At 39.6% G+C, this 18,640-nt stretch overlaps 1 protein-coding gene across 2 annotated transcripts in view; it reads right to left on the bottom strand.

Moving 5' to 3' along the window:
• Window positions 1-18,640, bottom strand: part of robo4 (roundabout, axon guidance receptor, homolog 4 (Drosophila)) — a 69,532-nt gene that overhangs the window by 11,877 nt on the left and 39,015 nt on the right. For both annotated transcript variants that reach the window (XM_061898042.1, XM_061898044.1), the window contains 2 exons: window positions 17,168-17,401; window positions 12,213-12,523 (listed from right to left, as the gene is read on the bottom strand). In XM_061898042.1, the coding sequence (XP_061754026.1) occupies window positions 12,213-12,523; window positions 17,168-17,401 (545 nt within the window). The remainder of the gene's footprint in view (window positions 1-12,212; window positions 12,524-17,167; window positions 17,402-18,640) is intronic.

The raw sequence follows: 18,640 nt of genomic DNA, 5'->3' as shown, positions 1-18,640 counted from the left end.
AATGGGTTAAAACAAGGCTCCTAGTTTAGCTGCTGACATAAGGAGTAACATTGCATTATTTCCGGTCGATTTAATTCCTCAAAACTATTAATAATCCATCCATTTCTACCGCTTATTCCCTTTGGGGTTGCGGAGGGCGCTGGAATTTATCTCAGCTACAATCGGGCGGAAGGAGGCGTACACCCGGGACAAGTCACCAACTCATCGCAGGGCCAACACAGATAGACAGACAACATTCACACTCACATTCACACACTAGGGCCAATTTAGTATTGCTAATCAACCTACCGGAGTACCTGAAGGGAACCTACGCAGTCACGGGGAGGCCATGCAAACTCTACACAGAAAGATCCCGAGCCCGGGATTGAACTCAGGACTACTCAGGACCTTCATATTGTGAGGCACATGCACTAACCCCTGTCACACCGTGCTGCCCCACTATCAATAATATACTTGTTTTTTACTGTTAATAGCTGTTTACTTTTTGCTGTAATGCGCATCCATCTACACTTATAACAAAATGTAATAAACACTAATTCTTCTGTTGTTTATTTATTTTACATTACAAATTTGGGTATCGATTCTATAGCAAGTACTTACAGGGGCACTTAAAGGTCATATTGTTTGTACTTAACATTTTCAGTAACATTAAATAAATACATTTTTAATCACAAATGCAATCGGGAAAAACCAGGATGGTCATGTAACAATATAAATTAATATTTAGATTATTTCCTTATTCCCTTTTATTACAAAAAAAAGTATAATAAAGTCAATTGTGTAATTGGCTCTTATTTACTAAATGTGTGAACATTAACAAAAATGGTTAACAACTATTTTGTGATAAAAACAAACATTGCTCCAATCATAATATCGACCATATACTTGGTATTGTTACTGCCGATATTTGTTTCGATCACCCTGCCCCTTTAATTTTCATATGTAGCTTATTTAGCTATACCTTGTTCTCTAGTCCTTCAGTGATAATGGTACGTGTAAGGAAAAGTTTATTTTCCGTCATGGAGGCGAGGTTAAGTGAGTTAGAAACTGCACTGTGGAGGGACATTGGTCGCTAGCAAGGATGCTACTTTCTTTGTTCACTTGTCACTGTCAAATTTGCAGGACAAAGCTAGAATCTGTCATCAACGTGCGTATTAAAAGCTTTATCATCAGCCATATTTATAGTGTTTGTACCGTACATCATCGTGTTGATATTTTTAGTCCATTTATAAATTTGTATGGTTAGTTTAGGCCAATATTCATAGAATATGTTTGAAAATAATGACAACAACAACTCTGACAAGGACTGAAGTTGCAAACTTCAAAGTGCAATGTGGCGAGAGTTGTTACAGGAGCTGAAATACATGTCTTTTAACATCACGAGTTTTTGTATTGTTTTATTTTTGCATTAAATGTGATATACTTTTGTGGATACAAAGCAAGCATTCAATCCAATTAAAAAATTTACTTTTGCAGCCTTTGCGTCGTAGCTTAAAGTAGTCGCAAAAGTCTTTTAGATATGACGGGAGCGTTCATGGATTTTGTTTTCTATGCCTTTTAGGATTCCCATAACAACAAGAACCGAAGCAGATGTCGTTTAAATACACTGAATCATTACTGACCACATGCAAGAGGTTTAGAAAGTTATGTTAACAGTTAGACTAGACTGCTTTGACCAGTAACACCTAGAGCAGGGGTATCCAAAGTGCGGCCCGGGCACCATTTGCGGCCCGCAGGTCATTTTTTAACGGCCCAGTTTAAAAATACGTTTGAAAAAAAAAATTAAAACATAAAAAGTGTAATGAAAGAGCAAACAGGTGGAATGTAACAATAAGATGTTGCAATGTTTACCCGAATAACACAAAGCTGCCATGCAGGCTGTTTCTTTTTTTTTTTTTAAATAATAATGAATCAAAATCTATGTCATTATGAATTATTGATCTATTCAAGGCTCCAAAAAAATCACATTAAATATTCCACTTTGAGATATTTTTGGGGGGAAATTTTGCGTGTTTTGTGTTTCCCATATATAAACAACAATACAACTTATAATTGTCGGATAGATCTGAAGGTGATCTCTAAATTATTGTGTTAAAAGTAAACACTAAAAGAAAAAAATATTATTTATGTTTTTAAACACTTCAATGAGTCGGACCCTTTTAGATCCCAATAATTTTAATGTGATTTGTTTTTGGGTGTCATTGCTCAAAAATATAAAAAAATATAAAATCAATGGTGTAATGAGTAATTGACCTTTTTAAGGCTGTAATTCTTATATAATCTGAAATATTCCACTTGAAAATTTTATTGGGTGAAAATATTCCATATTTTGTGTTTTTTCCATAAAAAACAGGGTTTTCTTTGACAAAAAGAGCATACAACTTAAATCTTTAAAAATGTTATATTGACAGAATGACCTAATGTTGATCTAGAGATTTAAAACTTGGAAATAATAATACTGTATAATGACACATTTTTAGTATTTTTTTGACCAAAATTCTATGGGGACTGAGTGGAGGCCTGAATTGATATTTTTTATACATATATTGTATTGGTTTTTAAAATAAAAAAAATATCAAAATGTCCCCCGCTTGCTTAGATTTTACAGTGTGCGGCCCTCAGTGGAAAAAGTTTGGACACGCCTGATCTAGAGGCTTCAATGACCAAAATCGCTTACTAGCTTTCTGGAGCCACATTTGGCCTACAATTGAATTAAAGATATTGCATGTGGACACATAACATGTGAAAAATGGAAAGACTCAATTATTTCTGAAATAATACAATTTCAGTACATGCGAACATAGCCAGAGAAAGCAGGTACATGAATAAAGTCGAACGGTGGCTGCAGTAGATGAGCTCAGTGACTGATGAGGTGTCACTAGAGGAAAGGTTGATCGATTAAAGTTGCTGAATTTAAGTAATTGCCTGCTGCCACCTTAGATATCAAATGATCTTGTCTTCCAACACAGACCAACTTGCGCATATTTATCAATGAACCCACACAGACATGGATGTGTACATACACACCTACACACACTCGTGCACACACACAAACCTATTATGCACATGTGGTAACCTACCAACAGGACAAGTTATCTTGTAAAATGGCAAAGCTTGACAGATGGATCTGCTTGTCTGCCTGGAAAGTTGGGGCTTTTATTAGCTTAGGGCTCTCTCTAGTGGATAATTGCAATATTTCACATAAACATCAGGAAGACCTTTATTAATCCAATGTGATCCAACAGTCATATATCAGGCATTCTGCTTTTTTTTAAGGAAATGTATGCTTTGTTTTGACTGGCACTATAAAAGAATTGTTCATTTAAGAATGTTTTAAATACTGCCAATAAGGTATTATGGTGTATCTCATAAAAGCAAAATGTGCTTCTAACGTTGTGGTTCCCTTATTGAGCAATGTAAATGGGTTGTATTTGTATAGCGCTTTTCTACCTTCAAGGTACTCAAAGCGCTTTGACACTACTTCCACATTTACCCATTCACACACACATTCACACACTGATGGAGGGAGCTGCCATGCAAGGCGCTAACCAGCACCCATCAGGAGCAAGGGTGAAGTGTCTTGCTCAGGACACAACGAAGGTGACGAGGTTGGTACTAGGTGGGGATTGAACCAGGAACCCCCGGGGTGTGCACAACCACTGTTACCTTAGCGCCACGCCGTCCCAGTGGTAACATACAGTGCTTATGGAAAGTACTCACAGCGCTTCACTTTTTCCACATCTTGTTATGTCACAGCCTAATTCCAAAATGGAATAAATACATTTTTGTTGTCACAATTCTACAGAAAATACCCCACAATGACAATGTGAAGTTTTTTTTTAAATGAAAAATTTTGCAAATTGAATAAAAAATGTTAAATCACATGAACTTACAGCCTTTGCTCAATACGTTGTTGATGCGCTTTTGGCTGTGATTACAGCCTCAAGTCTTTTTGAAACCAGGCACCACTTATCAAAAGGCCAATACCATCCCAACAGTGAGGCATTATGCAGTGGGGATGTTTTTCAGCGGCATGAACTTGGAGACTAGTCAAGCTTGAGAGAAAGATGAATGCAGCAGTGTACCGAAACATCCAAGATGAAAACCAACGCTTCTAATCCAACCTGATGGTGTTTGAGAGATGGTGCAAAGAGGAATGGGCAAATCTACCCAATTATAGGTCTGCCAAGTTTGTGGCATTGTACAAACCCAGTTTCCATATGAGTTGGGAAATTGTGTTAGATGTAAATATAAACGGAATACAATGATTTGCAAATCCTTTTCAACCCATATTTAATTGAATGCACTACAAAGACAAGATATTTGATGTTCAAACTCATAAACTTTTTTTTTTTTTGCAAATAATAATTAACTTAGAATTTCATGGCTGCAACACGTGCCAAAGTTGTTGGGAAAGGGCATGTTCACCACTGTGTTACATGACATTTTCTTTCAACAACACTCAATAAACATTTGGGAACTGAGGAAACTAATAGTTGAAGCTTTGAAAGTGGAATTATTTCCCATTCTTGCTTGATGTACAGCTTAAGTTGTTTAACAATCCGGGGTCTTGTTGTCATATTTTACGCTTCATAATGCGCCACACATTTTCGATGGGAGACAGGTCTTGACTGCAGGCGGACCAGGAAAGTACCCGCACTCTTTTACTACGAAGCCACACTGTTGTAACACGTGGCTTGGCATTGTTTTGCTGAAATAAGTTGGAGCGTCCATGATAACATTGCTTGGAGGACAACATATGTTGCTCCAAAACCTGTATGGACCATTCAGCATTAATTGTGCCTTTACAGATGTGTAAGTTACCCATGCCCTGGGCACTAATACACCCCCATACCATCACAGATGCTGGCTTTTGAACTTTGCGCCTATAATCCGGATGGTTAGTTTCTTCTTTGTTCCGGAGGACACCACGTCCACAGTTTCCAAATATAATTTGAAATGTGGACTCGTCAGACCACAGAACACTTTTCCACTTTGCATCAGTCCATCTTAGATGAGCTCAGGCCCAGCGAAGCCGGCGGCGTTCCTGGGTGTTGTTGATAACTGGCTTTCACTTTGCATAGAAGAGTTTTAACTTGCACTTACAGATGTAGCGACCAACTGTAGTTACTGACAGTGGTTTTATGAAGTGTTACACACTGATGTCGATTTTTGATGCAGTACCGCCTGAGGGCTCAATGGTCCGTAATATCATCGCTTACGCGCAGTGATTTCTCCCGATTCTCTGAACCTTTTGATGATTTTACGGACCGTAGATGGTAAAATCCCTAAATTCCTTGCAATAGCTTGTTGAGAAATTATGTTCTAGAACTGTTCAACGATTTGCTTACAAATTGGTGACCCTCGCCCCATGATTGTTTGTGAATTACTTAGCATTTCATGGAAGCTGCTTTTATACCCAATCATGGCCACCACCTGTTCCCAATTAGCCTGCACACCTGTGGGATGTTCCAAATAAGTGTTTGATGAGCATTCTTCAACTTTATCAGTATTTATTGCCACCTTTCCCAACTTCTTTGTCACGTGTTGCTGGCATCAAATTCTAAAGTTAATGATTATTTGCAAAAAAAAAAGTTTATCAGTTTGAACAGCAGATATGTTGTCTTTGTAGCATATTTAACTGAATATAGGTTAAAAAGGATTTGCAAATCATTGTATTCCGTTTATATTTACATCTAACGCAATTTCCCAACTCATATGGAAACGGGGTTTGTATTCAAAAAGACTTGAGGCTGTAATTACTGCCAAAGGTGCATCAATAAAGTATTGAGCAAAGGCTGTGAATACTTACATACATGGGATTTCTGAGTTTTTCATTTTCAATAAAGTTGCAAATAAAAAAAATATTTTCACATTGTCATTATGAGATATTGTGTGAGGAGATTTGAGGACGAAAATTGATTTATTGCATTTTGAAATGAGTGAAGCGCTGTAAATACTTTCCAGATGCACTGAATTAACTGACTAGTGCTCTGATTAATACTGTCACGATAACAGGTAGTCAACTTAGTTGACGAAATAGACCATACAAATTAGTAGAAAGCAATTATTTTTAGTTGACGCGTTGTTTTACTGTTGGCGGTCTTTTTGTTTTTCGTCTATAGGTTAGTAATACTTGCATCCATTATGGAAAATAAACTACATTTCAAATATCATATCACTGGAGGATGAGGAATACAATAGCTCAACAAGAGACAAGCAGGAGACAATATTAACCCCAAAGTTTGCTTGAATGGAAAGTAGCGAAACAACATAATACATTTTTTGTATATATACTGTTCACTGCGTTACAGTGGAGAGTAACCAGCTATGAAAACAAAATGAGCAAATACTGCATATTCATAAGGGTCGAGAAAACTCAACAGCAAAACAAAGTTTGCAACCTTAAGTGGCTGGCAACTTTCAAAAGTGTTGTAACCATTATATCTCACTCTCTTCCGGCTTTAAGCGCGTAAACTATGCCCCAAAAAACACACGCACACACACACACACACACACACACACACACACATTAGTTTGTTGTTTGTTGTCAGCTCATGATAGGGATCTGGCAAAGTTCAGCTACTAACGATAGCTACGATTGAATGTATATTCTATCGTAACAATAACATGACTGCAAATTGTTAGTTGCTTCTCTTGTGTGTTTGTGAAAGCGCGCCAGATGTGTACATGTATACGAAACGGCATTTTTCTTCTCCCACTGGCAAGCGATTTCTATTCAATTGAATTAGTATTATATAGAAATATCAGATTTAAAAATAAATATATTATTTAATCAATCAATCAAAGCTTACTTATATGGCCCTGAATAACAAGTGTCTCAAAGGGCCGCACAAGCCACAACGACATCCTCAGCTCAGATCCCACATCAGGGCAAGTAAAAACTCTAACCAATAATAATAACGAGAAACCCTGGAAGGGACCGTAGATGTTAGGATCCCCCCCTTGGGTTACCGGTGCAATGGATGCCGAGTGTATACAGTTAATAATGTGGGAGTGCAGTCCATAGTGAGGCCAGCAGGGGATCATCTTGCATGTAGACACATTGGGGAGCAGAGATGTCACCGACTGATGCATAAGGAGTGGTCACACCGGGTCGCAAATTCGTAATGTGAGAGTCCAGCCCAGAGTGGGACCAGGAAGAGATCCTCTTGTATGGAGACAAGTCGAAGCACCGAGACTTCACCAACTGATGCACAGAGCAGTGGTCCACACCCGGTCCCAACTTGGAACAGCTAGCGCTTCCTCTGTGGAAACTGATCAATGGCCACCTGATAACCTCTCTACGCAGGAGAGGGGGCAGAGCAGAAATAAGAGACGGTAGATTAACTGGTCTAAAAAGGGGTTTATTTAAAGGCTAGTGTATTAAAATAGTTTTAGGTTTGGGGCTTAAATGCTTTCACTAACTGTTTCCAGTAGGGCATTCCAGAGTAATGGCACCCGAATAGAAAACGCTCTATAGCCTGCAGACTTTTTTTGGGCTCTGGGAATCACTAATAAGCTGGAGTTCTTAGAATGCAGATTTCTGGCCGGGACATATGGTACAATACAATCAGCAAGATAGGATGGAGCTAGACGCTGTAGTATTTTATACGTAAGTAGTGAAACCTTAAAGTCACATCTTAAGTGCACAGGAAACCAGTGCAGGTGAGCCAGTATAGGCGTAATATGATCAAACTTTTTGTTCCTGACAAAAGTATCGCAGCTGCATTTTGTACCAACTGTAATATTTTAATGCTAGACATAGGGAGACCCGAAAATGATATGTTCAAGTAATCGAGACGAGACGTAACGAATGCATGAATAAAGATCTCAGCGTCAGTGGTGGACAAATGGGCATTTTAGCGATTATACGGAGATGAAAGAAGGCCGCTCTAGTAACACTCTTAATGTGTTAAGGCCCAAAGATGTTCCCTTTCCAGCAGGGTGAGGACATTGAAAACTTTCTTGTCCGCTTCGAGCGCATCGCTCGCACCTGGGGCTGGCCTCAGTCTGATTGGGCCTGCCGACTTGTTCCACTCTTGACCGGCAAAGCCCTGGATGCCTATTCTGCGATGGAGGAAGATGCTTCCAACGTCTACGCTGACCTTAAAGAAGCCCTCCTTGCTAAGTTTGATATCTCTCCTGAGACTTATAGGCTCCAGTTCCGGTCAACCTACATTCCCCCTGCTGAATCCCCAAAGGAGACTTACAACAGACTCAAAGGTCTCTACCGAAGATGGATCAAGCCAGAGCAGCGTTCCAAAGAAGACATCGCAGAGCTTTTCATTCTGGAGCAAATCATTCGCATGCTGCCCAACGAAATGAAGGTTTGGGTCAAGGAACACGAGCCAGAAGACGGACTGACTGCTGCTAAACTTGCAGGCCAGTACTTGAATGCTCGTAAAGGACTCCGAATGCCAAGGCAGCAGAACAACCGTGTAGCAGCCCAAGGTGCAGCCAACCTGTCAAACCAAAGAGGTGTGCAGAAAGCAGGTGGTTACAGCACCTCAGGGGACAACAGACGTTTCCCAAGACAGAGTCCAGTGAAGGATCTCATCTGCTACCACTGCCAACAGCCAGGGCATCGAGCCCCAGTCTGCCCATTGAAAGGTCCCAAGCTGTCCAGCTTCTGTCAGGTACCCCATCCCTTTGTCCCAGCTTCAGTCATGGCACCTGCTCTTGCACCCAATCTGAACCTGAGGCCAAACCTAGCATGATGGCAGCTAGTGTTAATGGCCGTCCAGTGCAAGCACTGTTGGACAAAGGAAAGGCATCCCAAGTGTACCACATCAACTTTCTGAAGGAATGGAAGGAGAGGAAATCCTCTGTGGAAGGAAAGGATGTCCAGGCCAGTGAAGTACCCACTGAAAGGAAGAATTTGCAAGAGGAAACGGTGATGTTGGCACGGGAAGTGGAAATGGAGGATGATGTGGAGGAGACAGATCTGTCCATGCTCACTACACCACAGAAACCTGATGTAAGTCACTTGTCTCCACAATCTGCCCTTAAACTATTGGAATTGTGTGAAGAATTCCCAGTATTGAACTCCACTAATTGAACATGTCATCCATTTAAAAAACCCTACACCTATCCGTCAGCGCCCATACAGAGTGCCTGAGCGGATGGTGGAGCCCCTCAACCATGAAATCCAAACCATGCTGGATCTCGGAGTGATTGAACCCTCACACAGTGAGTGGTGTAACTCCATTGTCCTTGTTCCTAAAAAAGACAACACAGTAAGAGTATGAAATGACCTTCGCAAAGTGAATGCAGTTTCTAAATTTGATGCTTATCCCATGCCACGTATTGATGAACTTCCTGAGAAGCTCGGCAAAGCTGTGTTCATCACCACCCTTGACCTGTCTAAGGGATACTGGCAAGTCCCTTTAAAGAAGGAGTCAAGGGAGTACACTGCCTTCCGTGGCCCAAAGGGTCTCTATCATTACACTGTTATGCCGTTTGGACTCCACGGAGCCCCCGCAACCTTTCAATGGCTAATGGATCTTGCTCTGCAGGAGTGTGGCCAGTTCTCTGCTGCTTATCTTGATGATGTGGTGGTTTTCAGCACTTCCTGGGAAGACCACCTCGCTCACCTGCATCAAGTCCTGCTTTGGATCCATTCTGCCGGGCTCACTCTTAACACCCAGAAGTGTGAGTGGGCCAAAACTGAGGTGTGCTACTTAGGGTACCATCTTGGCAACGGGCAGATACGTCCTCAGGTGGACAAGGTGAAGGCTATTCAAAACAGTCCTAGACCCCGGACAAAGAAGCAGGTCCGGTCATTCTTGGGGCTTTCTGGGTGGTACAGAAGATTTGTGCCTCACTTCTCTCCCATCACAGCTCCTTTTGTCGAACTGACAACCAAAGCATCCTCTAATCCAGTCAAATGGACAGAAACCTGTGAAACTGCTTTCAAGAAGGTCAAAGCCATTCTATGCTCTTCCCCAGTCTTACGGAATCCTGATTTCAACCAACGATTCCTTGTTCAAGTTGATGCCTCCGGTGTGGGCCTTGGAGCCGTCCTAGCCCAAGGAAAGGAGGGCGAGGAACAACCGCTACTATATGTGAGCCGTAAACTGCATCCCAGAGAAACTAGGTACTCGGCCATTGAAAAGGAATGTCTTGCCATCAAGTGGGCTTTGGACAGCCTACGTTATTACCTTCTGGGATGAACTTTTGATTTGAAAACGGACCACCGGGCATTGAGCTGGATCAACTCCATGAGAGATAAGAACTCCCATGTCACCAGATGGTACTTGGCATTACAGCCCTATTGTTTCAATATCACACATCCGGCTGGCAAAACTAACTTGCTACCTGATTACTTGTCTCGTCTCCCTGAACTTGCTGTCGCTGGAGAGGAGGGAGGTCATGTGACAATTTGACCCCACACTGTCACTGTTTGAACCTTGGCTTCCTCTCAAACCATGCACTTTTTTTAGTCAGTGGAAAGCATGCTCAACAAACAAACTGTAACCTGTCACTCACCATGGCTCTGCATGTCTGGCTAAAAGAGTCAGGGTGGGGCTGAAGGCTTTATGTAGGTGAGCACACCTGCTTTGACTAACTAGGCCTAATTTGGGCCAAACCATGATTGTCAGGAGCGGGGTGTTGCTGAGGGACACTGGACATTTGAAAGTTGTGTTGTCTAAACCTGAATACACTGTGGACAAAAGTGACTGCTTTAAAAATGCAAAAGTACTATGTGAATACTTTTTAGACATCTGATGGTTATTTATGGTTAAATTTACAAAATAACTGTTTTCTTAATTTCCCCTGTCAAATTGGTTCCAGCTATTGGGCGGGGCTATGGGCTATTTAAGTGGGGAAAATGCCATTTTTCTGCAATCTGCTGCCTGTCACTGCCAGATGAGGTTCTCTGTCCTGACCAAGAGTTTCAGTCGTCATACATCAAACAACTACTGAGATTGTTGGTGCTTTGTCTTCCTGTTTTGTTCACCTTTTGACACTTTTTGGGATTTAAATAAATGTTTGTAAACTCTGCGGCTTGCCATCCCACCACTGCCACCATATGTCACACCCCAGGTGAAGGTAAACTGTTACCACTGCGTGCCTTGCCATCCTTGATTTGAAGTTCGATTTGCAAAGGTTACATTACCTTCACCCGAGGCGGGGTGTGACAGACTCCAACGAGAAAGTTGGATCGAAGATAATACTGAGATTCTTTACCGAGTCACTTTGTGTAATTGTTTGGTAGTCAAATGTTAAAGTGGTATTATTAAATAGGTGACGGTGTCTAGCAGGACCAATAATCAACATATCAATTTCCTTTGCGTAAAATACAAAAAGTTAGTAGACATCCATTGTTAAATTTCATTATGACACGCCTGTAGATGACTACAATCTGGCGTGTTGGTCAGCATTAGGGACATGTAGTTGGGTGTCATCAGCGTTGAGTATAAGGTCTCCCTCCTCACGAATCAGTGCATTCACAAATCCGTCCGACTTTCCTCCAGGAGCTCCTCAAGCCCCCGACCATTTCACATACCCTCTGTTAAACATCCACACACACACCCTCGTAACACCAACAACTAAGCACTGCACCAAGGGCAATCGAGTTTTCTCTGCTGCTGCCCCAAGACTGTGGAATGCCCTCCCCGAGCACCTGCAAGCCCCACAGAATACAGTAGCTTTTAAAAAGAGCCATAAGACTCGAATCTTTAAAAAAGCCTTCTGCTAATTTGTTTTTTTTTAGATATTTTATGTTTTTTTTAACTACTCTCGTATCCTGTTAAACTCTAGCACTTTGAGATCGATAAATGTAAAATGCTTTACAAATTAAATGTATTATTATTATTATTAAGGAAGTTAACATTTCTAATATAGCTCTTGTACTGAGTTTTTCTGGAATTGACTGTTGAAATGTGGGGGCAAATCATTAAAAATTAATAAGTGTTTCCTCACCAAAATTTCACAAAATATGCCTGAAACTTACTGTATTTTTTACGTACAACTGATATTGAGATTTGAATGGGTTGCACTTGATGCTGATGCAGCCGATTTGTAACTCTTGCTGAAAGCCACTATGGAATGTACACGGCATTACGATATTATTTTCAAAGAGATAGAATTTGTATGTAATTACATGTTATATAGTGGGTGATGTCTATTTTGGTATATTTTCTACAAACACTGATAATTGTGATGTTTTTACAACAGCTATGAAAAAACATACATTTTCAGCTTACCTGACAAAGAGGCTCCACTAACAGACTCTGCCGTTACAAAGTGGCTGAAGTTACTGCTGTCATTAGTATAGCAACTGTCCACTGAGCTGATAAGACTGGTACGGGCGCTCGCAAAGTTTCCGTCTGTGACCGAGCTCCAGGTGTTCCACAGGGAGCTGTCCCATTCGCTGTAACAAGAGGAAGGTGAGCTCTGAAGGCGGGAACAGTGCAACCCAAAGGGCGGGACTTTATAGGAAGTGTAACAGTCCATCTGGGCAGACGGAACTATCTCAGAGTTGTAGCTTCGGCTGGTGGCAAAAGGCTGGAGGTCACTGTTGAGATAAAAATATGATGTGGTCAGTTACTACATTACATGAAATACTAACAAATATAGAATTCATAGTTGCAGTAATGAGTTATACATTCCAATACAAGGTCACGCAGAGCGCGCAGCCCCTATACCAGGGGTCACCAACCTTTTTGAAACCAAGAGCTACTTCTTGGGTATTGATTAATGCGAAGGGCTACCAGTTTGATACACACTTTGAAAAATTGCCAGAAATAGCCAATTACTCAATTTACCTTTAATATATACATATATATACATATATATATATGTATGTGTATATATATATATATATATATGTATATAAATGGGTATTTCTGTCTGTCATTCCATCGTACATTTTTTTTCCTTTTACGGAAGGTTTTTTTGCAGAGAATAAATGATGAAAAAAACACTTAATTGAACAGTTTAAAAGAGGAGAAAACAGGAAAAAAATGAAAATTTAATTTTGAAACATAGTTTATCTTCAATTTCGACTCTTTAAAATTCAAAATTCAACCGAAAAAAAAAGACCAGAAAAACTAGCTTATTCGAATCTTTTTGAAAAAATGAAAAAAAGAGTTTATGGAACATCATTAGTAATTTTTCCTGATTAAGATTAATTTTTGATTTTTGAGGACATGTTTTAAATAGGTAAAAATCCAATCTGCACTTTGTTAGAATATATAACAAATTGGACCAAGCTATATTTTTAACAAAGACAAATCATTATTTCTTCGAGATTTTCCAGAACAAAAATTTTAGAAGCAATTCAAAAGAAATTGAAATAAGATTTAAATTTGATTCTAAAGATTTTCTAGATTTGCCAGTATAATTTTTTTGAATTTTAGTCATAATAAGTTTGAAGAAATATTTCACAAATATTCTTCATCAAAAAAACAGAAGCTAAAATGAATAATTAAATTAAAATGTATTTATTATTCTTTACAACAAAAAAGAAAATTTACTTGAACATTGATTTAAATTGTCAGGAAAGAAGAGGAAGGAATTTAAAAGGTAAAAAGGTATATGTGTTTGAAAATCCTAAAATCACTTTTAAGGTTGTATTTTTTCTCAAAAATTGTCTTTCTGAAAGTTATAACAAGCAAAGTTAAAAAAAAATAAATCAATTTATTTAAACAAGTGAAGACCAAGTCTTTAAAATATTTTCTTGGATTTTCAAATTCTTTTTGAGTTTTGTCTCTCTTAGAATTAAAAATGTCGAGCAAAGCGAGACCAGCTTGCTAGTAAATAAATAAAATGTAAAAAATAGAGGCAGTTCACTGGTAAGTGCTGCTATTTGAGCTATTTTTAGAACAGGCCAGCAGGCTACTCATCAGGTCTTTACGGGCTACCTGCGGGCACCACGTTGGTGACCCCTGCCCTATACCAACTTTTGTTACACATAGGGGTGTCCCCCATTTTCCCTTTCATTACGATAACAATATTAGGCCCTTTAGTATTAGCCGATAATGATGTCGATCCTCCATGATAATAGCACAAATCATACATACATTTGCAATTTGTAGTATGAAATGTTGGAGAAGTGAAATAGATCAAACACAGAGCAACGGTAAGTATGAAGTCACTAATTTACTTATTATTATTAACGTATTGGACCCCCCGCGACTCTGAACGGGACAAGCGGTAAAAAATGGATGAATGGATGGAATGGACTTATGATGTCTTTAAGTTAAAGTGGAGTGGTATGTGTTTTGGGTTTCTTTGGGTGACACTTAGTGGCCACAATAATTCATGAAGTTATAAGCTTACTAGTTATACAATGCGGACACGTTTTTTAATGAATACTTTAATATATTCTGCCTTATATTCTTGTGTATGTATAAGTAACATGCAACTTTAATTATTTGACACGCATTTGTACTGACAAATGTGCTATTTAAGACTGCAACATTGTTCAATTAGGCAATTAAGACAGTGTTTCCAAAATATTTTCTGTTACGCCCCCGTAAGAAGAAGAAAACATTAAAACAACATACTTTCTTGACAGATGAAACATACTTTCTTGACAGATGAAACGTTACACATTGTCCTGGATTCTTAAAAGCCGTATTTTTTGTTTGAGTGTTAAATTTGTATTTTTCCATCCATCCATTTTCTACAACTTGTCCCGCTCGGGGTCGCGGGGTAATTTTTTTCCATTTTAATTTGTGAAAGTTTTAGAATGTTGTTTTTTATTGATAAAGGCTGATTAGTTTTTACACTTTGCTTCACGTACAGTTTACAGTTTAAACCTTGTTACGACTGTTTTACTTTCTCATGTCAGGTTTGGGGCAGCACGGTCAGACAGGGGTTAGTACTTTTGCCTCACAATTAGAAGGTCCTGAGTTTGATCCCTGGGCTCGGGGTCTTTCTATTGGGTGAATTTGAATGTGTTGGCCCTGCCATGAGGTGGCGATTTGTCCAGGGTGTACACTGCCTTCCGCCCGAATGCAGAAAATAGGCTCCAGCCCCCTGTCACCCCAAGACGGACAAGCGGCAGAAAAATGGATGGATGGACAGTCAGGTTTGATGGTCTTCATGGCGCTCTGCCAGTACTCACCAAAGCATTAAATCTCTACCGTGTTTAATTGACTGTTTCAGCCTTTTTTTGTGGTGCAAATGAGATTGGTGTTGTGTGCTCATTGAAAGACTGTATTCCTGTGATATGTTTCTTTAATTAACATTGTCAGGGTCATTGTAGCGGTTACATTTACATCCATGTGACATTATTGACAACTAATGACCAGTCAGTGTGTGGTACTACATATTAATCACTCTGTAAAAGAATAATGCCTGATAGTTGTGTTGAGTTTGAGTTTATTTCGAACATGCATGCATACAACATGATACATCATAATTTCTAGTTTCTCTTTTCAACATGTTCGAAAAAGTGTAGGAAGAAGCAGAGCTCACCCCTTACCCTTATCCTACCCATTTTCATTTACATAACAGTTGCTAAAACTTTTGTTCACTTCCTGTTCTCAATTTATTCACAATATACTCCATAAGTAATCACAATAAAAATAAATAAATAAATAATACTCGGTGAAGTAAGTTACATTTCATATGGTGAGATGAGTACGATTATTTTGAAAATGAATGGCTGGATGAAATAAATTCAGAATGTTTATCATGGTTCTTCTTCTTTGAACTTTGTAAACACTTTAAGTTTGAAGAGTTTCTTGACGTCGATCATATTAGTACATTGTTTGATTTCTTTGCTTAATCCATTCCATAATTTAATTCCACATACAGATATACTGAATGTCTTAAGTGTTGTATGTGCATACATATGTTTTAAATCACGTTTTTCTCTAAGATTATAGTTCTCTTCTTTTTTTGAGAAGAATTGTTGTATATTCTTGGGAAGCCCGTTATAATTTGCTTTGTGTATAATTTTAGCTGTTTGCAAATTCACTGTCATGGAATTTCAGTATGTTTGATTTAATTAATAAAGGGTTTTTTATGTTCTCTATATCTAACATTATGTATTATTCAAACTTTTTTTTTGTAACACCGTTAATGAATTAAGTGTACTTTTGTAGTTATGTACCCATATTTCTACACAATAACTCAGCACGGTGGAAGAGGGGTTAGTGCGTCTGCCTCACAATACAAAGGTTCTGAGTAGTTCTGGGTTCAATCCCGGGCCCGGGATCTTTCTGTGTGGAGTTTGCATGTCCTCCCCGTGACTGCGTGGGTTCCCTCCGGGTACTTTGGCTTCCCCCCACCTACAAAGACATGCACCTGGGGATAGGTTGATAGGCCACACTAAATTGGCCCGAGTGTGTGAATGTGAGTGTGAATGTTGTCTTTCCATCTGTGTTGGCCCTGAGGTGGCGACCTGTCCAGGGTGTACCCCACCTTTCCGCCCGATTGTAGCTGAGATAGGCACCCGCGACCCCAAAGGGAATAAGCGGTAGAAAATGGATGGATGGATGGAACTCAGATATGGTAACACTAGCGAGCAGTAGAGAATATGAAGTGATTTTTGGTGTAGAACATGTTTTGTTTTATTCACTATTGATGTGTTTCTTGCTACTTTATGTAACATATACACAACCCTGAAAAGCTGAAAATTTAAATTTGGGCCCCTTTAGTAGATCAGCAATTTAGACGGACAAACAATAAAACAAGCTTATGCATATATACATTTGGCATAACACCTTACAACCATGCCCTCTCTATTCAAGAGTGGACTTAAAACAAATAAATATGATAAAGCTTATAGTCATGGCTGACTTAAGCAACGTGTCATCGTGTAGTTATACAGGTATTTCTTGCAGGGACTCTACCTTTTCCCTTCCTTCTCTTTTATGTTGACCTGTTTACGTTCATATGTTGACTATTTATGTTACAAACTTATCTACCTGTTCACATTCATATGCTGTTTGTGTACGAAACAACACGATCTCTCTATCCCCCTGTCGTAAGTACTAGCTGCAGACGCAGATGCTTCAACCCCCTTTCATTTTTTTAGTAGTCAGGGAAACTTTACTGAAACAAAATTGTAAATCTAAATTTGTACTAAAGTAATCTCATTTAAATTAATATTGCTTTTTATAAGTAATGTATAATAATACATGGTAATAATACATGGCAATAATCATCTGGAATAAATAGGCAATCAAATTTTATCTTCACGTACCTAGATTTATCTGGTTCATGTTGGAACTCCAGATACTGAGTGGCTTCCGGTGCTGTCAGTGTGCCGTCCTTTTTTTCCTCCAGAGATGCAATGTGGGATGCAGTAGACAGGTGGCTGTAGGAGAGACAGCTGTTGTTGGAGGCAGTGGCCCCTTGCTGTGCATGGCAGCTTGATGTACCACACACTGACAGGAGAGAGCCCAAGTCCTCTGTCATCTTTGTTGAGCGACTGGATCTGAGAAGAATGCAGAACAAATCATCAGTATATGTATATACTATATATGACCTTATTGTGCTTTTCTTCTTGTGCCACTATTTTGCTGCCATGATGGTATTATCTGGGTAGTAAAAGACCCATTGGAAGACCCGTTTTACCTATCTTCAGTGTTTTAAGGGGGCACAGACACCAATCTCATTTACAGAGTTGTTCGGGTGTTGTCAAACGAAACCGAAAGTTAACTTAAGCATCTCCCTTCCTCTCGTTCCTGGTACCTTCCACCTGTTCGAATTGCTACCATCGGGCAGGCGCTACAGGTGCATCAGAGCCAGAACAAACAGGCTCAGAGACAGTTTCTTTCTCAAAGCTGTCACCATGTTGAACTCTAACTTATAATAATAATAGTTCACCCCTATACAATATTATGCCCTAATACCCTACTGTGCAATAGTACCCTTCGAGTGCAATACGTCCGACACTGATTATCATTTATTACTTCGGTACATTTGTCTTGTTCTGTATATTGTACAGTATTTTGTATTTCTATAGTGTTTTGTATATTGTACAGGATTGCTTATTATTTTTATTGGATAGTAGTCTGTTCATTTCAATTGTTAGTTTTTTCCTTTATTACCTCTTATGTTATTTATTTCACCCCATATTTGTTCCCACTACCGCACCTTAAATTGGGAGTCTTTAATCTCGTTATATGCAAATATAATGACAATAAAGTCCATTCTATTATATTCTACATTTTACCACAATCCAACCAATTAGGATATTATGAGTGTGTTTGCAAAGATAAAAATAGAGCACGTACTCATTGTGCTTTGACCTTGGATGGAACGATGAATTCCCTTTGCATTCCACTCTGCTTTAGTGTGGAAAAAATCCCCTATAACAGTATTATCTCGGCATGAACATGAAGTTGTAGCTACCCTGTGAATACACCAAACTCCATCCATCCATCATCTTCCGCTTATCCGAGGTCGGGTCGCGGGGGCAACAGCCTAAGCAGGGAAACCCAGACTTCCCTCTCCCCAGCCACTTCGTCTAGCTCTTCCCGGGGGATCCCGGGGCGTTCCCAGGCCAGCCGGGAGACATAGTCTTCCAAACGTGTCCTGGGTCTTCCCCGTGACCTCCTACCGGTTGGACGTGCCCTAAACACCTCCGTAGGGAGGCGTCCGGGTGGCATCCTGACCAGATGCCCGAACCACCTCATCTGGCTCCTCTCGATGTGAAGGAGCAGCGGCTTTA

This window comes from Nerophis ophidion, linkage group LG04 (assembly GCF_033978795.1).
Source record: "Nerophis ophidion isolate RoL-2023_Sa linkage group LG04, RoL_Noph_v1.0, whole genome shotgun sequence".
NCBI classification, from domain to species: Eukaryota; Metazoa; Chordata; class Actinopteri; order Syngnathiformes; family Syngnathidae; genus Nerophis; species Nerophis ophidion.
This window is presented reverse-complemented; position numbering and strand designations above follow the sequence as displayed.